The sequence below is a fragment of the Mus musculus genome, chromosome 9, assembly GCF_000001635.26.
Source record: "Mus musculus strain C57BL/6J chromosome 9, GRCm38.p6 C57BL/6J".
Lineage (NCBI taxonomy): Eukaryota > Metazoa > Chordata > Mammalia > Rodentia > Muridae > Mus > Mus musculus.
This window is the reverse complement of record NC_000075.6, coordinates 3,794,527-3,820,000: the sequence shown is the minus strand read 5'-3', so window position 1 is coordinate 3,820,000 and position 25,474 is coordinate 3,794,527. Positions and strand designations below refer to the sequence as shown.

Genomic DNA, 25,474 nt, shown 5'->3' with positions numbered 1-25,474 from the left:
TATTCTTCTAAAAAAAAAATCCTTAAACTGCCCTTGAGTTACAATAGAAATAATGTGGATGGGTCCCAGTTGTCAATCAAAGTGACAGCTATGAAATAAAATCAGCCTATTTGCTAATGGATGAATTTTTACCTCTGCAATATAATCACTGGGGTGACTCTTAAATGCAAAGTTGACTTTTGGTTAAGTCTCTCTAATGTTACTATGTATATACCTCCATTTAATGGTAAACTCTTAATAGGATATTAATTTGTTCTGTAAAATATATGTCTAGACTTAATTTGATGAAGTTTAGACTTTTCACTAAAAAGGGTTGAAAATGACCACTGAGTGGCAAAAATATCTAATTATTCAAACTTTTCTAACTCTCTTCATGCAAGGTACTAAAGTGCATCCAAATGGAAAGGAGGAATGAAGTCTATTTCTCAGTCTTGTCAGCTGATGTAGTAAACAAAGTGAGAGTTTCTGGTAGTGTCATGGAATGCAAACTTGTTGATGTTTTACTGAACCAAACTCACATGGAGTTTTCCTGAGATTTCTTTTTTTGGTACTCAGGCTACAACCTAGTTTCTATGTCTGAGTACTGGCATGGGTAATACTATTCTTTAACCAAGGATCTTTAACTGATGTTACTAACAGATCATATGTAGATACCAGAACAACTTTTCTTAACAATATTCAAGAGGACATGTGATGTTTGGAGAAAATATAAATAGGACTCTATGAACAGTGATGCCATAGTTGCATAGCTAGCTTTGCAATGTTTCATTGGTCTCACATCTTCACTTTGCTTTATTGAGAGAGACATGGCAGATAACTTCTACTGGCAAACAGAGTGGTTCTGGTTGACTCATGCCAATTCAGTGGAGGCCTGGCAGTTTCTGACACTACTGCTGATTCATGTTTGGTATCCTGACACTACTTAACTGGACAGCTGGTATCCTGACCACGGAGACTGGAATCATACCAAAGAACTACTTCAAAACAGGCCCACATCTTATTGTCCTATTTATCATTTTTCTTCCCAACTTTTGGGTAGTGGGCTAGAATTGGGATGGGGGTGAAACATTTGAGAACCCATATTAAAAGTAGGTTTTAAAAAAATCTAAGCCTACAAATAAAAGATATCCATAATAGGAGCTAATCAGTTTAATTAAAGTTAGCCTATGAAAAGTTGTTGTCCTCTTGTAATGTTATGCATTCCTCTTCAGAAAATCACATCTTCTATTTTGACTTGATTTCTATGTCTGAGAACTAACATGGATAATACTATTCTGTAACCAGGGATTTCTAATTGATGTTATTAACAATCATATGGCGAAACCAGAAGGAATTTTCCTAATATTAAAGTGTAAACATACTTAAAATTATTTATTTATTTTTATTTTATGTACATTGGTGTTTTGACTGCATATATGTCTGTGATAAAGGGTTGGTCCCCTGGAATAGGAGTTTTAGACAGTTGTAAGCTGCTATGTATGTATTAGGAATTAAACCTGGAATTTCTTTGAAGAGTAGTCTTAAACACTGAGCTATCTCTCCAGCTCCCTATGAACATATTTTTAAAGCTTAAAATACAAAATCAATGCTATATTTCAAATATGATACTACAATTCATGTGTGGTGGTACATTCCTTTAATCTCACCACTCAGGAGGCAGCAGTAGGTAGATCTTTATTAGTCAAGGCCAATGTAAGAAAAGAAAGAAAAACAACAAGGAATTTGTTTATGGAATTAAAATGTAGAATACATTTCCATTTAGAACCTACTATCAAGCAAAATATTTTAATTTTGAGATGGAAACTATGTATTAATTAAGAATTTTAATTTTAAGAATTTAAATTTTAATTAAATTTTAATTTTAATTTTAAGAATTTAAATTTTAATTAAATTTTAATTTTAATTTTAAGAATTTAAATTTTAATTAAGAATTTTAATTGCCATATGCAGGGATCCATCCCATAATCAGCTTCCAAATGCTGACACCATTGCATACACTAGCAAGATTTTGCTGAAAGGACCCAGATATAGCTGTCTCTTGTGAGACTATGCCCGGGCCTAGCAAACACAGAAGTGGATGATCACAGTCAGCTATTGGATGGGTCACACGGCACACAATGGAGGAGCTAGAGAAATTACCCAAGGAGCTAAAGGGAACTGCAACCCTATAGGTGGAACAACAATATGAACTAACCAGTACCTGGGAGCTCTTGTCTTTAGCTGCATATGTATCAAAAGATGGCCTAGTCAGCCATCACTGCAAAGAGAGGCCCATTGGACTTGCAAACTTTATATGCCCCAGTACAGGGGAACGCCAGGGCCAAAAAGGGGGAGTGGGTGGGTAGGGGATGGGGGGGTGGGTATGGGGGACCTTTGGGATAGCATTGAAAATGTAAACGAGGAAAATACCTAATAAAAAAAATAAAAATTAAAAAAAAAGAATTTTAAGTGAATAAGGATGTATCAAGATAAAATTTTCCCTTTGTCTAAATTAGCATTCTATAATAGCATATAGATTTTCACTAAATTTACAGATATTAATGAATTACATTCACTACAGCATGCAAAAATGGACATGATGTTATATTATACCTGAAGATATTTGAGTTCTAGTAGTTAAAACACAAAAAGTGGCACAATTTATATGTTTAATGTGAAATATATTTGTATATATATATATATATATATATATAGGCATTAAAATGTCAATTTGTAACGTATTTCAACATGCAATGACTGTATGCAATAATAATTAACACACTAATCTTAAAGGGGTTGTGAAATTTATTTATGATGTGTAACAGATATTAAAATGTAAGTTTGATAGAAGTTCAGAATCACCTAACGAAGTAAATAATCGCTATCAAAAAGAATGGACTATTGAAGATAAGTTCACATGATGTTACCTGGATCAAGAAAGAAAATAGTGAAGAAAAACTAAATAATAAATAATAAATAATTCCTGAAACAAGACAAACATAATGAAACAAAACAATAATATAGCTAAAACAAGTTTTCAGGAATATGAATAATGGCAATAGTCTGGTATGTTTATGTAATTATAAGTTGGAAAGTTCATTTAATAGAATATGTACTTGAAACATATTAAAATCACCAACAGTAGGGAACCAGTTAAATGGCTGGGTGCTGTTCTTGTTTAATCATATTTGGGGAGGCAAAATGTAACATAGTTAGACATTTAGATAGGGAAACTTTCTAATAACTTGGGAGTTTGTATTAAAATAATATAAACTTTACTGCCAAGGTGAGGCTATTTAAAGTAAAAGTTTAAAGGGGTAGATAGATGATATTTTTGAAAAAAGAAAAATTTTGCTAAAGATATGGAAGAAAACTTATATCATTCACATTAATGCTTTTTCTAGTTTATTTAAGTTGTAAAGAGAGATGTTACTGAGAATAAAAGTAGCAAAGTTGTAAGGGAAAGCCTGAAAAATATTCACAGCCACCACAGTTCTGGAAGAGTAAAACAAGGTTCAGTCAGGCTTATGGTCCAGTTAATTTTAGAAGGTATACATTCTTAGTAGACATTTAACTACTATAATTGTGCATTTTTTCCCAATAGCATACATAAGTTCCAAAGAATCCAAAGATAAAAAAAAAAAAAAGCAAGCAGGAGCAGTGCTGAGATAGAGTGTGGTTCCAGGGGTTCTTGGCAACTTCGTGTAACATGTAGAACTGTACACTACCTGTCTCCTTACTCAAATTTCAAATGTTGAAATTCCAGTTCTTGGAATCTTGCAATGTAACTCTGATTGGAATAGGATCAATTCAGATGGAACTATTTATGTGAAATCTCACTAGAGCAGTAATTTTAATTCTTGATAGCCTGCTTAGCCATTACAACTCTTACAAATAGTAGGCACACATACAGGAAAAATACCATTACTATTGTGGTGATGTTGACCAAACCACAGATCTATGAAAGTCTAGAACAATCATTTCCAAGAATCTCTAAAGTAAGCATACTCATGCCATCTCCTTGCTCTCAGACTTGCAGCCACCATTTTTATGAGACAGTGAAGAGCTTTGGACATCACAGTAATCCAGGTGAATAGCAGAACAAGAAAAGCAGAAGATCAAGGAGTAATAATTAAGAGAAATTCAGATGCCTGGCTTTGAGTGGTTTTCTGGAAGGTGGTACTTCATGGATTCACAGCAATTTGCTAAAATTAAAATGACATTTGTATAAGCATGAATTTTTTCACTGGTCACATTTTATCCCATTAGAATATATTAAGACTTATGACGAGTATTTATAACTTGATATTCAGAGAAGACACACAAAACTGCATTATACTAAGTAATGTTATTGACATGAATAAATAACAGATAGAGAAAAATCACTTCTGTAGATGTACCATAATCTTAATCGACTTGGTATTTTTGTTTTGTTTTCTGTTTTTTGCTTTTGTTTTTTGAAACAGGAAATTACACAGAGCAGACGACCCTTAAATTGTCTATGTTGCTGAGAATGACCTTGAACTTCCAGTGTACTTCTATCTACGTCATGAGGGAATCACACGGACTATAGGCATGCATCAGAACACTGTGTTTATGCACTTATAAGGATGAAATTCAGGGCTTTCTGTATGCTAGGCAAGCTCTCTAACAACCGACCTACATCCTTATCCCACTACTATTTTCAAAGTCCATTATTATTTTCTCAGATATAAGGGAAAACAAGCATGGTAATCCTGAAGGTACTTATTTTTGTTTCCTTCTACCCATTTCAAGGCTAACCAGAGCCTATCGATACAAATAGTAAAGATTAAAAGAAGTAATTTATTAGCAGCTTTTTCCAAAGTGCTAAATATACATGATAAGGGGTTTGTAGGTAGGATGAGCAAGAAAATTTCTCTGAGGAACACATTAATAGTTTTGAGAAAAAATTAAAATGAAACAGCTAAAATGGTAACTCTAAGAACAGAACAATAATTCTTGATGTTTACAATACCTGTGTCCCAAGATATAGATATTTGTAGTAGTTTACATGAGGTATTGAGCAGAAAAGGAATATACTTTTGTGTTTAGGTCAAATGTTCTATAAATATTTGTTAGGTCAATTTGCTTTATAACTTCAGTTAGCTCTAGGATTTCTTTGTTTTTGTCTGAATGGTGTATCTGTTTGTGAGAGTAGTCTTCAATTATCAGTGAGAGTCAAATACTGTAATAGTATTGTTTCTTTTTTTTTTTTTTCAAACTTGGTTGCCTTTGTGTTTGAGGCACAGATGTTAAGAATTAAAGTTCCATCTTGGTGATTTTTCCTTTGATGGGTATATAGTGTTCTTACCTATCTCTTCAGATTAGTTTTACATTTTGTTAGACATTAAAATGGCTACACTAGCTTGTTTCTTAGGTCCATTTGCTTGGTATATTTTTTCCAACTTTTACCTTGATTTTGATGTGTGTTCTTGGATGCAGCCAAAGGATAGGTTGTATTTTCATATAATGAATTGGGGGAAAGTGAGTTGGGGGAAAAGAAATTTGTGGTCCATTGGGGATGAAGGTGTTAGAGAAAAGGGAGGAGGAAATTGATTTTCTACAGGACTGGGAATGAGACTGAGATATTGGGTCTAGGGGAGCAGAAATCCTTCAGGTGTGCATCAACCTGTTTGTTTCCCTTTCAGGAGCAGTCTTTCAGTTAACAGGGCATGCCTGATTGGGTTGAGGACTGAGACAAAGGAATGAGATTGGGGAGGAAAGACAGAAGGGGAAGCTCTATGGGAACCACAGGAGATAGGAATGGAGGACAAGCAGAGAAGGCTGTCAAAGGTGTTCTGCTGGAAAGCTGAGCATAAGACTAGGAGATTGGATCTAGGCTAACAGGTGAAGAGAAGATCAGTAGTCATTCTCCCAGGTTTTCTGTTAGACATTTCCTGTAGGTTAGCAGGACATGCCTACTGGCATATGGGGCTAAAATATAGTGAGTGAGTTGGGGGAGAGTGGTTGGGTGGGTATCATCTATGGGATCCACAAGAGACATGGGCAGTGGAATGGGGGGACATGTGGAAGACTATAGCCTTCTGTGGCATAGCTAGATATCAAAATCCTGTATTTAAATATTTTTCTTTATTGCCTAAAAAGGTGTCCTCCAAATAATACAACTTAAGAAAGGTTTTTATTGCTAGTTATTCACAAATGAATTAGCTGAACTACTATTCAATTGTCCTTTTGTGAATTAATTTTGGTCCCACTTTGGATAAGTTAATCTACCAGGAAAGAAACAAGAGTTTTGGTCCCTGTTCCATAAAGGTAGAAAATTAAATTCACCATCAAGTTGCAACCACGCCCATGGGTTTTACAAGCAATAGCAAATCAGAAATCTGAGGAATTTGGGTATAGAATTTGGCTTGAAATGGCCATGTGAACAATGCCATCATTGGATAGAAATATTTGCCTGAGGCAGCAATGAACATTAGTATAGAAATCTACTGGAGCACACTGATAGTTTTTCCAACTTAAACAGGCATTAGTTGTTTTTTATCAGATCTCTAAGGAAATAGACAGTCCTTAAAAAATCAATGTTAAAAAGAAAAGTTTCATCCAAATTATTTACTTACTGATATGTCATGCTTATGCCTCTTATAGATTGTGCACCTTGAAAATCTGGTATGACCATTACTCTGCAGGATGTGCACTTTTCTACTAACAAGTTAAAAGGAAAACCAAAACAATATTGATAATCTTCATTGTCATTTTGAATGGAATTAGAAAGACATTCTACCATACCATCCATTGGACAGTTGTCCTGGACTGAATAAAAAGGAGAAAGCAAACAGCACCAGCATTCATTTTTCTGTACTTCATGACTTTGGCCACAACCTGACCCTCTGGATCAGAGTTGACACTATGCCTTCTACACTATCGTGGACACTTTCCTATAGAATTGCAAACCAAAATAAACTCCTTCCTCCGTAACTTGCTTCTTGTGAAATATTTGGTTACAGCAAAATGAATATAGTACAATATCTCCCACTGCAGGAATATGAGCACTATAATATATCATAATTTCAAAATATTGACACAGTATCAATTCTAGATCGTTATACTTTTGATAGCAAAGTTGTTCATTTTTTCTCACATATTAAAGGCAAAAAATGAATACAAACATGTTTCAAATTTTCAAAAGGACACAATTCAGATTTTGTAATTTTAGAAAAAGAATCATATGAGAAAAATAAGAGCTATGCAATGCAGTACACCACTAATTAATACAGGTACTTAAGCTAAATTATTCACTTAAACATTTAGTAAATGTTGTGACAAAAATGTGACTATATTGGTATTCAAACCAACGCACAGGAAAGGTACTAAAAGGCCCCCCAAAAGATGTAATGTTAGTTTAAAAAAATAAAGTTCTCTGAAAAAGATATAATAATCATCAATATAAAAGCAACTTAACAAGATTCTTGACTTTTTATATTCAATGGCAAATTCAATTTTATTGAATATATATGTACATACGTACACACCCACACACACACAATGTTACCAGTGTTGGGGTAAAAGTCATTGTTTTCTAGACGAAACACTTTCAAGTCAGCTTAATCTATTTTCAAGTCATCTGATCTATTTTCAACACCTATTATTAAACTCATTTTGATTTATTACATTTCCAATTGAATTTGTCTGGAAGCTAATTGATGCCAATTACTTTCTATTTATATTTCACAGTCATTACTTGTGAATCAGAAAGCTCACTTGTAGAAATTTCTGGCGTTGTAGTTTTGTTTTGTGATCATGGTTGTAAAAAACAACTCTGAATTTCATGACCAAAATAATAATATAATGATATTGTCAAAAGATTTGATGCTTTTAGTATGTCATATCTTAAAAACTGTTTTGTCCTGTGATTTTATAGGAATTATCTGCTGCTCATTAATTACTAATTTATTAAGTGAAACATTATGCTGCTTCACTTAAAATGTTTAAGTCACTTTAATTTTAAGAACCTGCAAAAGTGAGAATTAAGTGTGATTTACAAGAATTTACAGTAATGTAAATTCTACAGATAATAAACGAAATAAATAATTAAAAGTAATCCATGGACACATTAAGGCAATATAAAGAAATGTAAAACTGCACAGATAAAAATTAAAAATGCATACTTCTAAACTAACTTATATGTATAGTTTTCTGTCCTGACTTTTAATAGTACAAGTTTTATGAGTAGTTTTTTATCAGTTGCTAAAAAATGAGTACCATTTTAATGAAATTCATGAAAGAAAATAAAAGTATAGAAAAGAAAAGTTACTTTGAGAAGCCTAGTATAGTGTTACTAATGGGAGTAGCAAACACAGAATGAAAGACACACACAGACTAAAGGGAAGAGATTAATCTGACGCCTGTGGCAGGAAACATATGTAAAGGTAGAAGAAACAAAATGTGTTTTGTTGTTGTTTGTTTGTTTTTTCTTTCCATGTCTGCATTGTTAAAACAAATGAATATGGGATATCCATTATTTGACACAGCTTTTACATCAACCAATTAATTAAACAAAACAAGTTGAATGGAATACTGGAGCTTGAACATTTGTGTGGCTGATTCAATTTTTATCCCAGCATAGTATTTCAATTTACTATTTGGAAATCTCATACAATGCATCTGGAGCCCACTCACTTTCCATTACTCCCCCCCCCCCCCATGGAATACATCACATACAATTTATGTTGTCCATACACTCATTGGAGCATGGTTAAACTCCCGTTTTTCAGCCCCTTAAAGATAAGTGGCTCATTTCCCATGCCTCTCTCAAAAGCTGACAACTGTGAAGAGCCAATGACTGTGAAGAAATTTAGTGTTTTTTTAACTGAATAGACTTAAGTGACCAGATGTTTTAGTATTGTGTAGATAGGATTTTAAATTACCAGCCCAAAACTGGAAAATAAAGGAAACGGCAGATGAGACTTTGGCAAACAAGCAGTTTGGTCTATAACTCAATTTTACACTTTTGCATATTAGAGAAATCCAGTAAATGCTTGCTAAGTGACTGGTTAAAATATCTTTCAAGCTTTGTTTGCGGTTATTGTAAATACTGAAGGTATACAGAAGTACTCTGGAATGGTGGATAATGTTGTCCCTAAAAGTACAGTTTAATAAATGAAAATTAGAATGGCAGCAGCTTGCTATCTCTCTATGAGTTATTGAGCACAGAGTCCTCTGAGATCCCCAAACCAATGTCACCACTATACTTGGTAGCCTCTAAGAACTAGACAGCTTGACATTCCACATATTCTGGTTATTTGATAGAGAAATCAATCTGGATTTGAGGTAGAAGCTTTTATTTTTTACATGGAAATATATATCCATGAACGTAATAGTCATGCTTGTTATAGGGGTAATCAACTACTTTCTGATTAGAATTGAAATTGACTACATAGGAAGTTACTCATATCTGATACTATAAAGCTGGTCAAAAGCTTATATGTCTAGGGAGATCTTACACCATAGTGGGAAAGCATCTATGGTTCTTTTGTTAAATAGATATGATGTGCTCATCAAGTTTTCTTCTAAGTCGTTATGTTTATCACTAACAAGATGTTGCTATCAACTTTTGTTAAAGAAATTTCTCGTTGCAAATGAAAAACAGTAACTGCAGAGATAACTGCATAACTGTGGGGCGATGGGCTATGCACAGACAACATGGTCCCCTGTTGAGCAAAGGTCTGGAACGCAGGTGACCCGATGGGTGGTAACTTCCACCTGCATGGGACAGCAGGTGTTTAGCCATGCCTCCTAGGACCCTAGCTCCTGTCATGTAGCTACAACCTCCCAGTCTTCCACCCCCACCCCCAACCCCCAACCCTGCAGAGTGTATGAGGCCATCAGTCACTTAGGAGCAGTACCAAGCTCTCCCACATGCAAATAAGGTTTCCCCAACCCTCTCAGACCAAACCAATGAGAAGTACCTGTTGTCAGACCCTTACCCACCCCAAACTGTATGTAAGAATCCTATCTGGAAGGATTAAACGTGTTCGAGAACTACGCTGTCATCTGAGCCTTCTGTCCCAAGAGCTGTAACGCTTGGAAAGAGGTCTGCTCTCCCAATAAGCCGCCTGAAGCTCCACTGCACTGGCTAGTCGGCTTTAGTCAGCCCAGCCCATCCAGACTCAGTTCAGTGCAGTAACCACAGTAGCTGCAGTAACCGAGTAACCTGGAGGCATGGCAGAGATGGAGGTGGTGCCAACTGCAGCAGCAGAAGCAGTGGAAGTAACCACCCCTCCCTGCCCACACTCACTTCCCTTCACCAGAACTCTCGCACCAGGCCAGGCCAGAGATCTCCATGGAAAGCCTCTGGTACACAGGCTCACACATCACTGGTCAAATTAATGATAATAAGTGGTTGTTGAGTTATTACCAATGAATAGGACATCATCCTAGCCATCTCCCAAGATTCAGAGAATGTAGTAAGAGAACACACAGAAAGATTGTAAGATTTGGAGGATGGGACAGACTACTATTGAATGTTGTCTCCAGGATGAGACATGGACATTGAACTCTGGAATCCACAGAAGCTGTTATTACCTAAACAACATCTACATAGGATTAAGCCCATCACCATCCTATCATGAAGGGTTCAGAAACTTAAAAGGTCCATGTCTCTCTGAGAATTTACAAGAAGTTAATGGATTCGAAGAGAGGGAGAGAAATTATCTTCAGTGGTATAAATACTGGTGTGGTTGTCATGCTGTTATAAATAACATTTCATGGGATTATCAACTTTACTGCTCCATTGTAGACCCCACAGCCTAAAGGCCTCTCAGGAATTCTGCTGCATGCAGGGCAACAGGTGAGGGACTCTCCCAATAAACTGTAGCAGCTGGGACCCTTAATGAGCACAGCAAATTTGGGACCCATTCTGCCCCAGAAATCCAACCCAATTTCTGATCTGTGCTTTCCACTGGAGCAGATCATCAGCCTGACAGTTCCTCTGAAGAACCCTGCAGTCTTGAGTCCTCTCAGGACAGCAGCTGAACTCAGGGCAGCAGCTTGACTGCTTCTCTGAGACTCCAAAAACCTGGAGGCTAACCAGGAGGCCTACTACAGCCAGGGCCACAGGCCTCCCTGGAGACCTACAACAACCCATGGACACAGGAGACATGCTCCAGAAAGAGACACCCAGTCAGTCAGCTAACACCAGAGATAACCAGATGGGAAAGGAAGGGACAAGACCATAAGCAAGAGAAGCCAAAATATTTCAACATCATCAGAACCCAGTTCTCCCAACACAGCAAGCCTTGAATACACCTGAAAACCACTTTGTTTCTCATGAAGACATTAAGTCCTTTAAGGAGAGTTCAAATAACTCACTTAAAGAAATACAGAAAGTACAGGTAAACGAGTAAGAAACCCTTAAAGAAAAAACAAATAAATCCTTTAAACAAATACAGGAAAACACAATAAAATAGGTGAAGAAATAGAACAAAACAGTTCAAGATCCAAAAGTAGAAGTAGAAGCAATAAAGAAAAAACAAATGAAGGCAACATTGGAAATGGAAAACCTAGGAAAGAGATCATGAACTACAGATGCAAGCATCAGCACCAGAATACAAGAGATAGAAGAGAGAATCTCAGGCATAAAAGATGCCCTAGAAGATATGGACACAATGGGCAAATTAAAAAGAAATTCAAAACATAAAAATCACCTAACCCAAAAGATCAGGGAACTCCAGGAAAAAATTAAAAGACCAAATCTAAGCATAATAAGAATCAAAGAGAGCAAAGATTTTCAGCACAAAGGGCCAAAAAATGTCTTCAATAAAATCTTAGAAGAAAACTTCTACTCGAGGCCCGGGATACCTTGCCAGCAGAGTCGCCTGACACCCGCAAGGGCCCACACAGGATTCCCCACGGGATCCTAAGACCTCTGGTGAGTGGAACACAGCGCCAGCCACAACCCAATCACGCGGAACCTGAGAATGTGGTACATAGGGAAGCAGACTACCCGGGCCTGACCTGGGGCACAAGCCCCTTCCGCTCCACTCGAGCCCCGGGCTACCTTGCCAGCAGAGTCGCATGACACCCGCAAGGGCCCACACAGGATTCCACAAGGGATCCTAAGACCTCTAGTGAGTGGAACACAACTTCTGCCAGGAGTCCGGTTCGAACACCAGATATCTGGGTACCTTCCCTGCAAGAAGAGAGCTTTCCTGCAGAGAATACTCTGCCCACTGAAACTAAGGAGAGTGCTACCCTCCCAGGTCTGCTTATAGAGGCTAACAGAGTCACCTGAAGAACAAGCTCTTAACAGATACAACTATAACAGCTAGCTTCAGAGATTACCAGATGGCGAAAGGCAAACGTAAGAATCCTACTAACAGAAATCAAGACCACTCACCATTATCAGAATGCAGCACTCCCACCCCACCTAGTCCTGGGCACCCCAACACAACCGAAAATCTAGACCCAGATTTAAAAACATTTCTCATGATGATGATAGAGGACATCAAGAAGGACTTTCATAAGTCACTTAAAGAATTACAGGAGAGCACTGCTAAAGAGTTACAGGCCCTTAAAGAAAAGCAGGAAAACACAGCCAAACAGGTAGAAGTCCTTAAAGAAAAACAGGAAAACACATCCAAACAGGTAATGGAAATGAACAAAACCATACTAGAACTAAAAAGGGAAGTAGACACAGTAAAGAAAACCCAAAGCGAGGCAACGCTGGAGATAGAAACCCTAGGAAAGAGATCTGGAACCATAGGTGCGAGCATCAGCAACAGAATACAAGAAATGGAAGAGAGAATCTCAGGTGCAGAAGATTCCATAGAGAACATCAACACAACAGTCAAAGAAAATACAAAATGCAAAAGGATCCTAACTCAAAACATCCAGGAAATCCAGGACACAATGAGAAGACCAAACCTACGGATAACAGGACTTGATGAGAATGAAGATTCTCAACTTAAAGGGCCAGCTAATATCTTCAACAAAATAATAGAAGAAAACTTCCCAAACATAAAGAAAGAGATGCCCATGATCATACAAGAAGCCTACAGAACTCCAAATAGACTGGACCAGAAAAGAAATTCCTCCCGACACATAATAATCAGAACAACAAATGCACTAAATAAAGACAGAATATTAAAAGCAGTAAGGGAAAAAGGTCAGGTAACATATAAAGGAAGGCCTATCAGAATTACACCAGACTTTTCACCAGAGACTATGAAAGCCAGAAGAGCCTGGACAGATGTTATACAGACACTAAGAGAACACAAATGCCAGCCCAGGCTAATATACCCGGCCAAACTCTCAATTACCATAGATGGAGAAACCAAAGTATTCCACGACAAATCCAAATTCAGACAATATCTTTCCACGAATCCAGCCCTTCAAAGGATAATAACAAAAAAGAAGCAATACAAGGACGGAAATCACGCCCTGGAACAAGCAAGAAAGTAATCCCTCAACAAACCAAAAAGAAGACAGCCACAAGAACAGAATGCCAACTCTAACAACAAAAATAAAAGGAAGCAACAATTACTTTTCCTTAATATCTCTTAATATCAATGGACTCAATTCCCCAATAAAAAGACATAGACTAACAGACTGGCTACACAAAAAGGACCCAACATTCTGCTGCTTACAGGAAACCCATCTCAGGGAAAAAGACAGACACTACCTCAGAATGAAAGGCTGGAAAACAATTTTCCAAGCAAATGGTATGAAGAAACAAGCTGGAGTAGCCATTCTAATATCGGATAAAATCGACTTCCAACCCAAAGTTATCAAAAAAGACAAGGAGGAACACTTCATACTCATCAAAGGTAAAATCCTCGAAGAGGAACTCTCAATTCTGAATATCTACGCTCCAAATGCAAGGGCAGCCACATTAATTAAAGACACTTTAGTAAAGCTCAAAGCACACATTGCACCTCACACAATAATAGTGGGAGACTTCAACACACCACTTTCATCAAAGGACAGATCGTGGAAACAGAAACTAAACAGCGACACAGTGAAACTAACGGAAGTTATGAAACAAATGGACCTGACAGATATATACAGAACATTTTATCCTAAAACAAAAGGATATACCTTCTTCTCAGCACCTCACGGGACCTTCTCCAAAATTGACCATATAATTGGTAACAAAACAGGCCTCAACAGATACAAAAATATTGAAATTGTCCCATGTATCCTATCAGACCACCATGGCCTAAGACTGATCTTCAATAACAACATAAATAATGGAAAGCCAACATTCACGTGGAAACTGAACAACACTCTTCTCAATGATACCTTGGTCAAGGAAGAAATAAAGAAAGAAATTAAAGTCTTTTTAGAGTTTAATGAAAATGAAGCCACAACGTACCCAAACCTATGGGACACAATGAAAGCATTTCTAAGAGGGAAACTCATAGCTCTGAGTGCCTCCGAGAAGAAACAGGAGAGAGCACATACTAGCAGCTTGACAACACATCTAAAAGCTCTAGAAAAAAAGGAAGCAAATTCACCCAAGAGGAGTAGATGGCAGGAAATAATAAAACTCAAGGGTGAAATCAACCAAGTGGAAACAAGAAGAACTATTCAAAGAATTAACCAAACGAGGAGTTGGTTCTTTGAGAAAATCAACAAGATAGATAAACCCTTAGCTAGACTCACTAAAGGGCACAGGGACAAAATCCTAATTAACAAAATCAGAAATGAAAAGGGAAACATAACAACAGATCCTGAAGAAATCCAAAACACCATCAGATCCTTCTACAAAATATTATACTCAACAAAACTGGAAAACCTGGACAAAATGGTCAAATTTCTTGACAGATACCCGGTACCAATTGAGTCAGGATCAAGTTGACCATCTAAACAGTCCCATATCACCTAAAGAAATAGAAGCAGTTATTAATAGTCTCCCAGCCAAAAAAAGCCCAGGACCAGACGGGTTTAGTGCAGAGTTCTATCAGACCTTCAAAGAAGATCTAATTCCAGTTCTGCACAAACTATTTCACAAAATAGAACTAGAAGGTACTCTACCCAACTCATTTTATCAAGCCACTATTACTCTGATACCTAAACCACAGAAAGACCCAACAAAGATAGAGAACTTCAGACCAATTTCTCTTATGAATATCGATGCAAAAATGCTCAATAAAATTCTTACTAACCGAATCCAAGAACACATTAAAGCAATCATCCATCCTGACCAAGTAGGTTTTATTCCAGGAATGCAGGGATGGTGTAATATACGAAAATCCATCAATGTAATCCATTATATAAACAAACTCAAAGACAAAAACCACATGATCATCTCGTTAGATGCAGAAAAAACATTTGACAAGATTCAACACCCATTCATGATAAAAGTTTTGGAAAGATCAGGAATTCAAGGCCCATACCTAAACATGATAAAAGCAATCTACAGCAAACCAGTAGCCAACATCAAAGTAAATGGAGAGAAGCTGGAAGCAATCCCACTAAAATCAGGGACTAGATAATGCTTCCCACTTTCTCCCTACCTTTTCAACATAGTACTTGAAGTATTAGCCAGAGCAATTCAACAACAAAAGGAGATCAAGGGGATACAAATTGGAAAAGAGGAACTCATAATATCACTTTTTGCAGATGATATGATAATATATATAAGTGACCCTAAAAATTCCACCACAGAACTCCTAAACCTGATAAACAGCTTCGGTGAAGTAGCTGGATATAAAATTAACGCAAACAAGTCAATGGCCTTTCTCTACACAAAGAATAAACAGGCTGAGAAAGAAATTAGGGAAACAACACCCTACTCAATAGTCACAAATAATATAAAATATCTTGGCGTGACTCTAACTAAGGAGGTGAAAGATCTGTATGATAAAAACTTCAAATCTCTGAAGAAAGAAATTAATGAAGATCTCAGAAGATGGAAAGATCTCCCATGCTCATGGATTGGCAGGATCAACATTGTAAAAATGGCTATCTTGCCAAAAGCAATCTACAGATTCAATGCAATCCCCATCAAAATTCCAACTCAATTTTTCAACGCATTAGAAGGAGCAATTTGCAAATTCATCTGGAATAACAAAAAACCTAGGATTGCAAAAAGTCTTCTCAAGGATAAAAGAACCTCTGGTGGAATCACCATGCCTGACCTAAAGCTTTACTACAGAGCAATTGTGATAAAAACTGCATGGTACTGGTATAGAAACAGACAAGTAGACCAATGGAATAGAATTGAAGACCCAGAAATGAACCCACACACCTATGGTCACTTGATCTTCGACAAGGGAGCTAAAACCATCCAGTGGAAGAAAGACAGCATTTTCAACAATTGGTGCTGGCACAACTGGTTGTTATCATGTAGAAGAATGCGAATCGATCCATACTTATCTCCTTGTACTAAGGTCAAATCTAAGTGGATCAAGGAACTTCACATAAAACCAGAGACACTGAAACTTATAGAGGAGAAAGTGGGGAAAAGCCTTGAAGATATGGGCACAGGGGAAAAATTCCTGAACAGAACAGCAATGGCTTGTGCTGTAAGATCGAGAATTGACAAATGGGACCTAATGAAACTCCAAAGTTTCTGCAAGGCAAAAGACACCGTCAATAAGACAAAGAGACCACCAACAGATTGGGAAAGGATCTTTACCTATCTTAAATCAGATAGGGGACTAATATCCAACATATATAAAGAACTCAAGAAGGTGGACTTCAGAAAATCAAATAACCCCATTAAAAAATGGGGCTCAGAACTGAACAAAGAATTCTCACCTGAGGAATACCGAATGGCAGAGAAGCACCTGAAAAAAATGTTCAACATCCTTAATCATCAGGGAAATGCAAATCAAAACAACCCTGAGATTCCACCTCACACCAGTCAGAATGGCTAAGATCCAAAATTCAGGTGACAGCAGATGCTGGCGTGGATGTGGGGAAAGAGGAACACTCCTCCATTGTTGGTGGGATTGCAGGCTTGTACAACCACTCTGGAAATCAGTCTGGCGGTTCCTCAGAAAATTGGACATAGTACTACAGGAGGATCCAGCAATACCTCTCCTGGGCATATATCCAGAAGATGTCCCAATGGTAAGAAGGACACATGCTCCACTATCTTCATAGCAGCCTTATTTATAATAGCCAGAAGCTGGAAAGAACCCAGATGCCCCTCAACAGAGGAATGGATACAGAAAATGTGGTACATCTACACAATGGAGTACTACTCAGCCATTAAAAAGAATGAATTTATGAAATTCCTAGCCAAATGGATGGACCTGGAGGGCATCATCCTGAGTGAGGTAACACATTCACAAAGGAACTCACACAATATGTACTCACTGATAAGTGGATATTAGCCCCAAACCTAGGATACCCAAGATATAAGATACAATTTCCTAAACACATGAAACTCAAGAAAAATGAAGACTGAAGTGTGGACACTATGCCCCTCCTTAGAAGTGGGAACAAAACACCCTTGGAAGGAGTTACAGAGACAAAGTTTGGAGCCGAGATGAAAGGATGGACCATGTAGAGACTGCCTTATCCAGGGATCCACCCCATAATCAGCATCCAAACGCTGACACCATTGCATACACTAGCAAGATTTTATCGAAAGGACCCAGATGTAGCTGTCTCTTGTGAGACTATGCCGGGGCCTAGCAAACACAGAAGTGGATGCTCACAGTCAGCTAATGGATGGATCACAGGGCTCCCAATGGAGGAGCTAGAGAAAGTACCCAAGGAGCTAAAGGGATCTGCAACCCTATAGGTGGAACAACATTATGAACTAACCAGTACCCCGGAGCTCTTGACTCTAGCTGCATATGTATCAAAAGATGGCCTAGTCGGCCATCACTGGAAAGAGAGGCCCATTGGACACGCAAACTTTATATGCCCCAGTACAGGGGAACGCCAGGGCCAAAAAGGGGGAGTGGGTTGGTAGGGGAGTGGGGGTGTGTGGGTATGGGGGACTTTTGGTATAGCATTGGAAATGTAAATGAGCTAAATACCTAATAAAAAATGGGAAAAAAAAAGAAAACTTCTGCAACCTAAAGAAAGATTTGAGCATACATGTATAAGCCTATAGAATATCAAATAAAATAGACCAGAAAAGAAAATTGTCCTTTCACATAATAATCAAAAGACTAAATGAACAGAAGAAAAAAAAAAAGAAAATTAAAAGCTGTAAGGGAAAAAGACCAAGTAAAATATAAAGGCAGAGCTCTCAGAAATACACCAGACTTCTCAACAAAGTCCCTAAAAGCCAGAAGAGCCTACAGAGAGGCCATGCAGTCCCTAAGTGAACACAAATGCCAGCCCAGTTTACTATACCCAGCAAAACTCTCAGTTAACATAGATGGAAAAACCAAAATATTCCAGGACAAAACCAAATGTAAACAGTATCTATCTACCAATCAAGCCCTTTAGAGAATTCTAGAAGGAAAGCTCCAACATAAGGAAGGTACCTACAAGAAAGGAAAGAAAATTAGTCATTTCACAACAAAACCACATACACATAGCAGCACCTACAAATATAAAACATAACAGGGAATACAATCAACTGTTTTTTACATCTCTCAATATCAGCAAACTCAGTTCCCCAATAAAAACACATAATCTAACAGACTAGAAATGCAAAGAAGATCCAGCATATTACTGCACATAAAAAACACACCTAAATAACAAAGACAAGCAACACATCATAGTAAAAGCCTGGGAAATGTCTTCCAAGCCAGAGGTCCAAAAACAAGCTGGAGTTGCCATCCTAATATTCAATAAAATATACTTTCAACCTAAAGTTATCAAGTGAGATGGGGAAGGACACCTGATATTCATCAAAGAAAAAAGCCATTAAGAGAAAGTCTGAATTATGAACATCTATGCCCCAAAGGCAAGGGTGCCAACATTCATAAAAAACTTTAGTAACACTGAAAACACACATTTAACTCTGCAAAATAATAGTGGGAAACTTCAACATCCCATCAATGGACAGGTCTTTGAAATAAAAACTAAACAGAGACACAGTGAAACTAATGGAGGTTATCAACCAAATAGATTTAACATTTATATACAGAATATTTAACCCTAAACAAAGGATTATACCTTCTTCTCAGCACCTCATGGAACCATCTCCAAAACTGACCATATAACCAGACACAAAAGAAGCCTCAACTGAAAGAAAAGTACAGAAATAATCCAATGCATCCTATCAGATCCATACACACTAAGGCTACAGTTCAATAAGAACAAAACCAAAAAAACCAACATATCCATGAAAATTGAACTCTCTCCTCAATGATAACTTGGTCAGGGAAGAAATTAACAACTTCCTGGAATTCAATAAAAAATGATGAGATAGCATACCCAAACTTATGGGACACAATAAAATCAGTGCTCCTACGCTAGCAACTTAACAACACACCTGAAAGCCCAAAAACAAAACCAACAAACAGCAAAGAGGAGTAAATGGCAGGAAATTGTTGCGCGCGCTCAACAGGCCAGGAAGAACGACGCTGCTACAGGATCCTTCTGCACACGTTTATTCAGTCCTATTTCTTCTTTCTCTATATATCTCCCTTGTTTATATCTCCCTTGTTTTTTTATCTCCCTTGTTTTTATATCTCCCTTGTTTTTATATCTCCCTCGTTTATATCTCCCTTGTTTTTATATCTCCCTTGTTTTTATATCTCCCTCCTAATAGTAATCCTCTCTTGAATAATAATCCTCCCTCTAACCCGGGCCTCTCACTCTTATATACTCTCTCTCAGTTCCCATCCACGCACAGCAGGCCACGCCACCTCACCAGGCACGCAGCTTCAGCTAATCAGGGCAGCAGGGGCATATCTCCATCAAAATGGATTCACCAGTATCCTGGTACACCTGCGCAGCTCTCAAGATGTTTGTGGTTTATATGAGGAAGTCAGGTGCAAGTCATACGACTTAGCTGCAGTCCCTGGCGCCTTTGGGACTGCCGCCACACCCGCTCCCCACAGGAAATAGTCAAACTCAGGGCAGAAATCAACCAAATATAAACAAAGAGAACTATGCAAAGAATCAACAAAATGAAAAGCTGGTTCTTTGAGAAAAAATCAACAACAGAAAATGAAGAAATTCTAAAAATCATCAGATCCCATTACAAAAGCCTATTCTCAACAAAACTGGAAAAATCTAGATGAAATAGATGATTTTTCTATACACATACTACATACCAAAGTTAAACCAAGAGTAGGTAAACAATCCAATATTCACTAAGGAAATAGAAGAACTCATTAAAATCCTCCTAACCAGAAAAGGCCCAGGGTCAGACAACTTTAGTGCAGAATTCTGCCAAGCATTCAAAGAAGAGCAAATAACACTCCTTAAACTATTCCATAAAATAAAAACAGAACAAACCTTTCCTAATTCATTCTATGAAGCCACAATTACTCTGCTACACAAACCACACAGACTCAACAAAGAAAGAGAACTTCAGAGCAATTTCACTTATAAATATACCCAATAAAATTCTCGGAAGCTGAATCCAAGAATACATCAACAGAATCATTCACTACACTCAAGTAGGTTTCATCCCAGGATGCAAGGTTGGCTAATATGCAAAAATAAATTATATAAACAAACTCAAAGAAAAGAATCACATCATCATCACAGCAGGTGCTGAAAAAGCATTTGATAAAATACAATATTCCATCATGTTAAAAGAATTGGAGAGATTGGTAACTCAAGGCCCATATCTAAACATAATAAAAGCATTATGAAACAAGCCAATAGCCAATATCAAAACAAATGAAGAGATTCTTGAAACAATCCCACTAAAATCATGGACAACAGAAGGCTGCCCACTCTCCCTGTATCTATTCCATATAGTTCTCAAAGATCTAGCCAGAGCAATACGACAACAAAAGGAGATCAAGGGGATACACATTGAAAAAAAGGAAGTAAGATTATCTAGAATACAGGAAACAATTCTTAACAATAAAAGCATATGAAGGAATCATCGTTCCTGAACTCAAGATATACTACACAGCAATAGTGATAAAACTGCATAGTATTGGTACAAAGAAAGACAGGTTGATAAATGGAACAGAATTGAAGACCCAGAAATAAGTCTATTCACTTATAGACACTTAATTTTTGACAAAAATGCCAAATATACACAATAGACAAAAAAAGCATCTTCAATATATGGTTTTGGTCTAACATGAATTAGGTATGTATTTCTAAAAATGAAAATATATCCATAGTTGTCACCTTGTACAAAGCTTAAGTCCAAGGACCTCCACATGAAACCAGGTACACTGAATCTAAAAACAAAAGTGGGTAAGTGCCTCGAACTCATTGGCATGGAGTGGGGATGAGAGAATTTTCTGAACAGAACTCCAATGGCTCAGGTTCTAAGATCAAGAATTGATAAATGGAACTCATAATACTGGAAAGCTTCTGTAAGGTAAAGGTCACTATAGGACATATCAGCAACCTATAGATTGGGGAAAAGTCTTCACTAATGCACATCCATAGTAGGCTTATATACAAAATAAAAAGAACTTAAGAAACTAACCTAAAAACAAACAAACAAACAAACAAACAAACAAATCAAAAATGGGTCATAGAGCTAACAGAATTCACAACAGGAGCTGGTCAGAGCCCCTGGATTCATATAAAGCAGAGATCTCCCTGGTCTGGCCTCAGTGGAAGAAAACCCAAGACACTCAAGATAAGCCTTGAGGGCCAAGGCAGTGAGGAGGCCTGGAATGGTAGAGGGACATCTTCTGGAGACAGGGTGAAAACGTGAATGTGATGAGGAACTGTGGAAGGACAGACCAGGGAGTAAGTACTGGACTATAAAAGAATAAAATTAATTAAAAACAAAGCAAAGACCCACCACTTTAATAATTTTAAATGGAAAAGTTATTTGGGTGCTTAATTTGGCAGTACCCAGGAATTAGAAACATACACATTTGTGAACATTCTCTTCCCTAGTAAACTAGTGGTTAACAAACTTTTCTAAAAGTTATTTCTTGAATTCAAGCATTTTTCAAGTATGAGGTATCTATTTGTCAATGATATGTGCTAATAGCAATTCTGTTACTATTCACTGGATTTTGGCAGTAATGCAATTAGATTAACTCAGTCACTCTTGGAGACTGCCTGTATGTTGCAAGGAGCCATTTATTTGTACAAAATATTAATACTACTAATAAATTGCATTACCCAAATGGTAAATCTGTTGCTGTTTTTATGTTTCTTTGGTAGATGTTTCTAAGAAGCAAACTCTACAACACACACACCCACACACACACACAAATCACAAATCACAAAACTCTGAGGTCTAGAGCCTCATGAGGAACACTGGACCCTTTTTCTATTATTGCTTTGGCTAGATCTCAGATTTTTATCTTCCCAATCATTTGAATGTAGTAATTTATGCACTGATATTAAGGTCTTCTCCTTGGTCAACTCCTGTTTCTACAGTTCATGGCAAATTTTATCCCACATACTTTTCCTGTTTTGAACACTCTAGCCTGTGAATTAGCATTAATCATTCCCTGCCCTGTCTAGACTTAATATAGGAAGTAGAATTCAGAAGGGAATTTCTGAATACCAACTACCCTTCCCCAGAAAAAGGTTCATTAAAAGGAGTATTTATTTTTACATCAGCTTGTTGAGGTTACCTGAATTGCTTTTCCATCGGGAGTCAGAACTTCTTCTGAAAGCTCCATCATCTTTAAGGCCATCAGAGCAATGGGCTTTGCATGGCATAGGCTTTTCCTGTGCAGTCCTGATGCCACACAGTATGCGTCCCCTATTGTTTCCACCTGCAGTAATCAGACAAATCAAATGCAAACATATAATGAGTCAGAAAATAAATGATTAGTGATCTGCAGTCACAAATGATGCTGAAAAATATGTCAAGGAAGTATCAATAAGTTAACCAATTAAGTGTAATCACAACTGAGTGTAATCACAGTTGAGTTTGCAAACAGACAAATCAAATACTGACAATCTCACTCCATTGTTGCTCATTATCACTATAGATGATCATTGAAATTAGGAATGTCTGTAATATGACTATTCTTCCAAAACCATAGTTGTCAATATTTTACCTAGATGGTATTCAAATGATAACCTTTTCAAGAGACATCATTATGTATTCTTGAAACATTTGGTAGTCCTTTGGAAAGCTTTTGTTCCTTATCTTCAATTTTCCTACCTTCTCAATTGCCTGAGACTTGTACATAGCAAGAATCTGTAATTTGATGTCAAGTCTGCTTTCATTAATTCTTAATAATTACAATACTAAAATATTAAATTTATTCTCCATGTCATTAATCATTTACGCATTTTATATACATTACATCTGATATTTAATGAAATAAACCAACATGAGAAATCATTATATTTTATTTAAGAAATGAAAAATAGATGATCAAAATCAGTCACAACTATATAATAAAATAAATAAATATCATTCCCTGTTAAGGTATTCTTCTGGCTCTAATCTAATCCGATTGTCAGGCTGCATTCTAATTAGATGTTGCTATTTTTATTCATTTATTCATTTATTTATTTAAAAATATTTATTCAATATTAAATGCCTAATACATCCAAAACATGTAGACTTCTGAGTCCTTGCATTCGATCTAAAGATCCAAAACCAGGCCATAGAACAGTATGTACTGTGATCCAATGAGCTTACTCCCAAGCCCCGATCCTTTTTATTTTTACATATTTTAAAATTTTTGATTGGCTCCCAGCTATGTACTTTGAAATTAATTTGTGATTTTTTTTTTTACAAATCAAAATTGAAAGTTAGTAATTTATTCATATGAATTACCTGGCTTTCCAACCAGTTTGAACATTTATCTTCTTGGTTCACAACTTCTTAGAATTTCTGTCATCATTAACTTGACTAGCATTTTCACCAAATTTCCAGAAAAATATAAACATTTCTAAACATGCATGTCTATAATTTGTACAAGATTTTATAACCCATAAAGAAAGCTTGGGGATCTTTCGTGCAGACCTGTCAGAGGGTCCCAAGGTCCTCAGAGGACTCTCCATTCAGCAGGCCCCCTAGCACACCCAGGACCTCAGGATCACTGGTGACTGAAACACAGCATCAGTCCCAAAGAATCCCGAAGGGTCCTGTGCCAGCAGGAATATGGACAAAGGAAACCCACCCGATCAGAGGCTGGGATTCTTTCTGGTTGGGGCCAGCCATGCGCCATCTTCAGTGCAAACCTGGCAGAGGGTTCAAGGTCCCCAGAGGACTCTCCACTCGGCAGGTCCCCTAGCACACCCAAGACCTTGAGATCACTTGAGAGCAGGTGGGCAGCAGAAGCAACAGAGCTTCTTGGGCAGGATCCCTTTGGGCCTTCATCCTCAGCCAGGAGGCAGAGCTCAGACCCAGACCCCAGGGCACCTTCCTTACCAGAGGAGAGTCTACCTTGAAGGAGGTCTCTGACCCCAGGACTCAAGAAGTGTATCAGAGCTCCAAACTTCTGGACACCTTCCCTGCAAGAGGAGAGCTTGCCTGCAGAGAGTGCTCTGACCACTGGGACTCAGGTGAGAGTTGGACTCCCAGGAGTGCTGACAGAGGCTAACAGAATCAAAGGAAGATCAAGCTCCAACCAGACACAGCTTGAACATTGACACCAGAGATTTCCAGATGGCGAAAGGCAAACTTAAGAATCTAACTAACAGAAACCAAGAATAGTGGGCATCATCAAAACCCAGTACACCCACCACAGCAAGTCCTAGATTCCCCAACACACCTGAAAAGCAAGACTCCAATTTAAAATCATATCTCATGATGGTGGTAGAGGATTTTAAGAAGGGCTTTAATAACTCACTTAAAAAATACAGGAGAACACTGCTAAACAGGTGGAAGCCCTTAAAGAATTACAGGAAAGCACTGATAAACAAGTAGAAGTCCTTAAAGAGGAAACACAAAAATCCCTTAAAGAATTACAGGAAAACACAATCAAACAGATAATGGAATTGAACAAAACCATCAAACATCTAAAAATGGAAGTAGAAACAATAAAGAAAACCCAAAGGGAGACAATTGTGAGGATAGAAATCCTGGGAAATAAATCAGGAACCATAGATGTGAGCATCAGCAACAGAATGCAAGAGATGGAAGAGAGAATCTTAGGTACAGAAGATTCCATAGAAAACATGAACACAACACAAGTTCCTTACGGTCGGCACCAGCACCAGCTCACATTGGGCAGGAATTGGTGGACACTCCCACAGTCCGCAGAGGACTCTCCACATGATCTTACAATCAGTGGAACACAACATCTGTTCAAAACCAATTGTGATGGCCCTGTGACAGCAGGAACAAAAAACTGGAGCCCTGCCTGACCAGAGGCTCAGGTTCCTTCTGATCAGTACTGGTTTGCCTTGGTTTAAAATAAAGCAGACAGCTCCATGGTCCTCAAAGGAGTCACCACTTCCAGGCACTGTAACATGCACAAGATCTTAGGATAACAGGATCCCAGAATAACAGGAGATTGGTCAC

General features: G+C 37.5%; 1 protein-coding gene across 2 annotated transcripts in view; it reads right to left on the bottom strand.

The window, feature by feature from the left end:
• The window catches only part of Gucy1a2 (guanylate cyclase 1, soluble, alpha 2), a 373,443-nt gene that overhangs the window by 85,791 nt on the left and 262,178 nt on the right, over positions 1–25,474 (bottom strand). For both annotated transcript variants that reach the window (NM_001033322.2, XM_011242361.2), the window contains one exon: positions 22,620–22,763. In NM_001033322.2, coding sequence (NP_001028494.1) covers positions 22,620–22,763 — 144 coding nt within the window. The remainder of the gene's footprint in view (positions 1–22,619; positions 22,764–25,474) is intronic.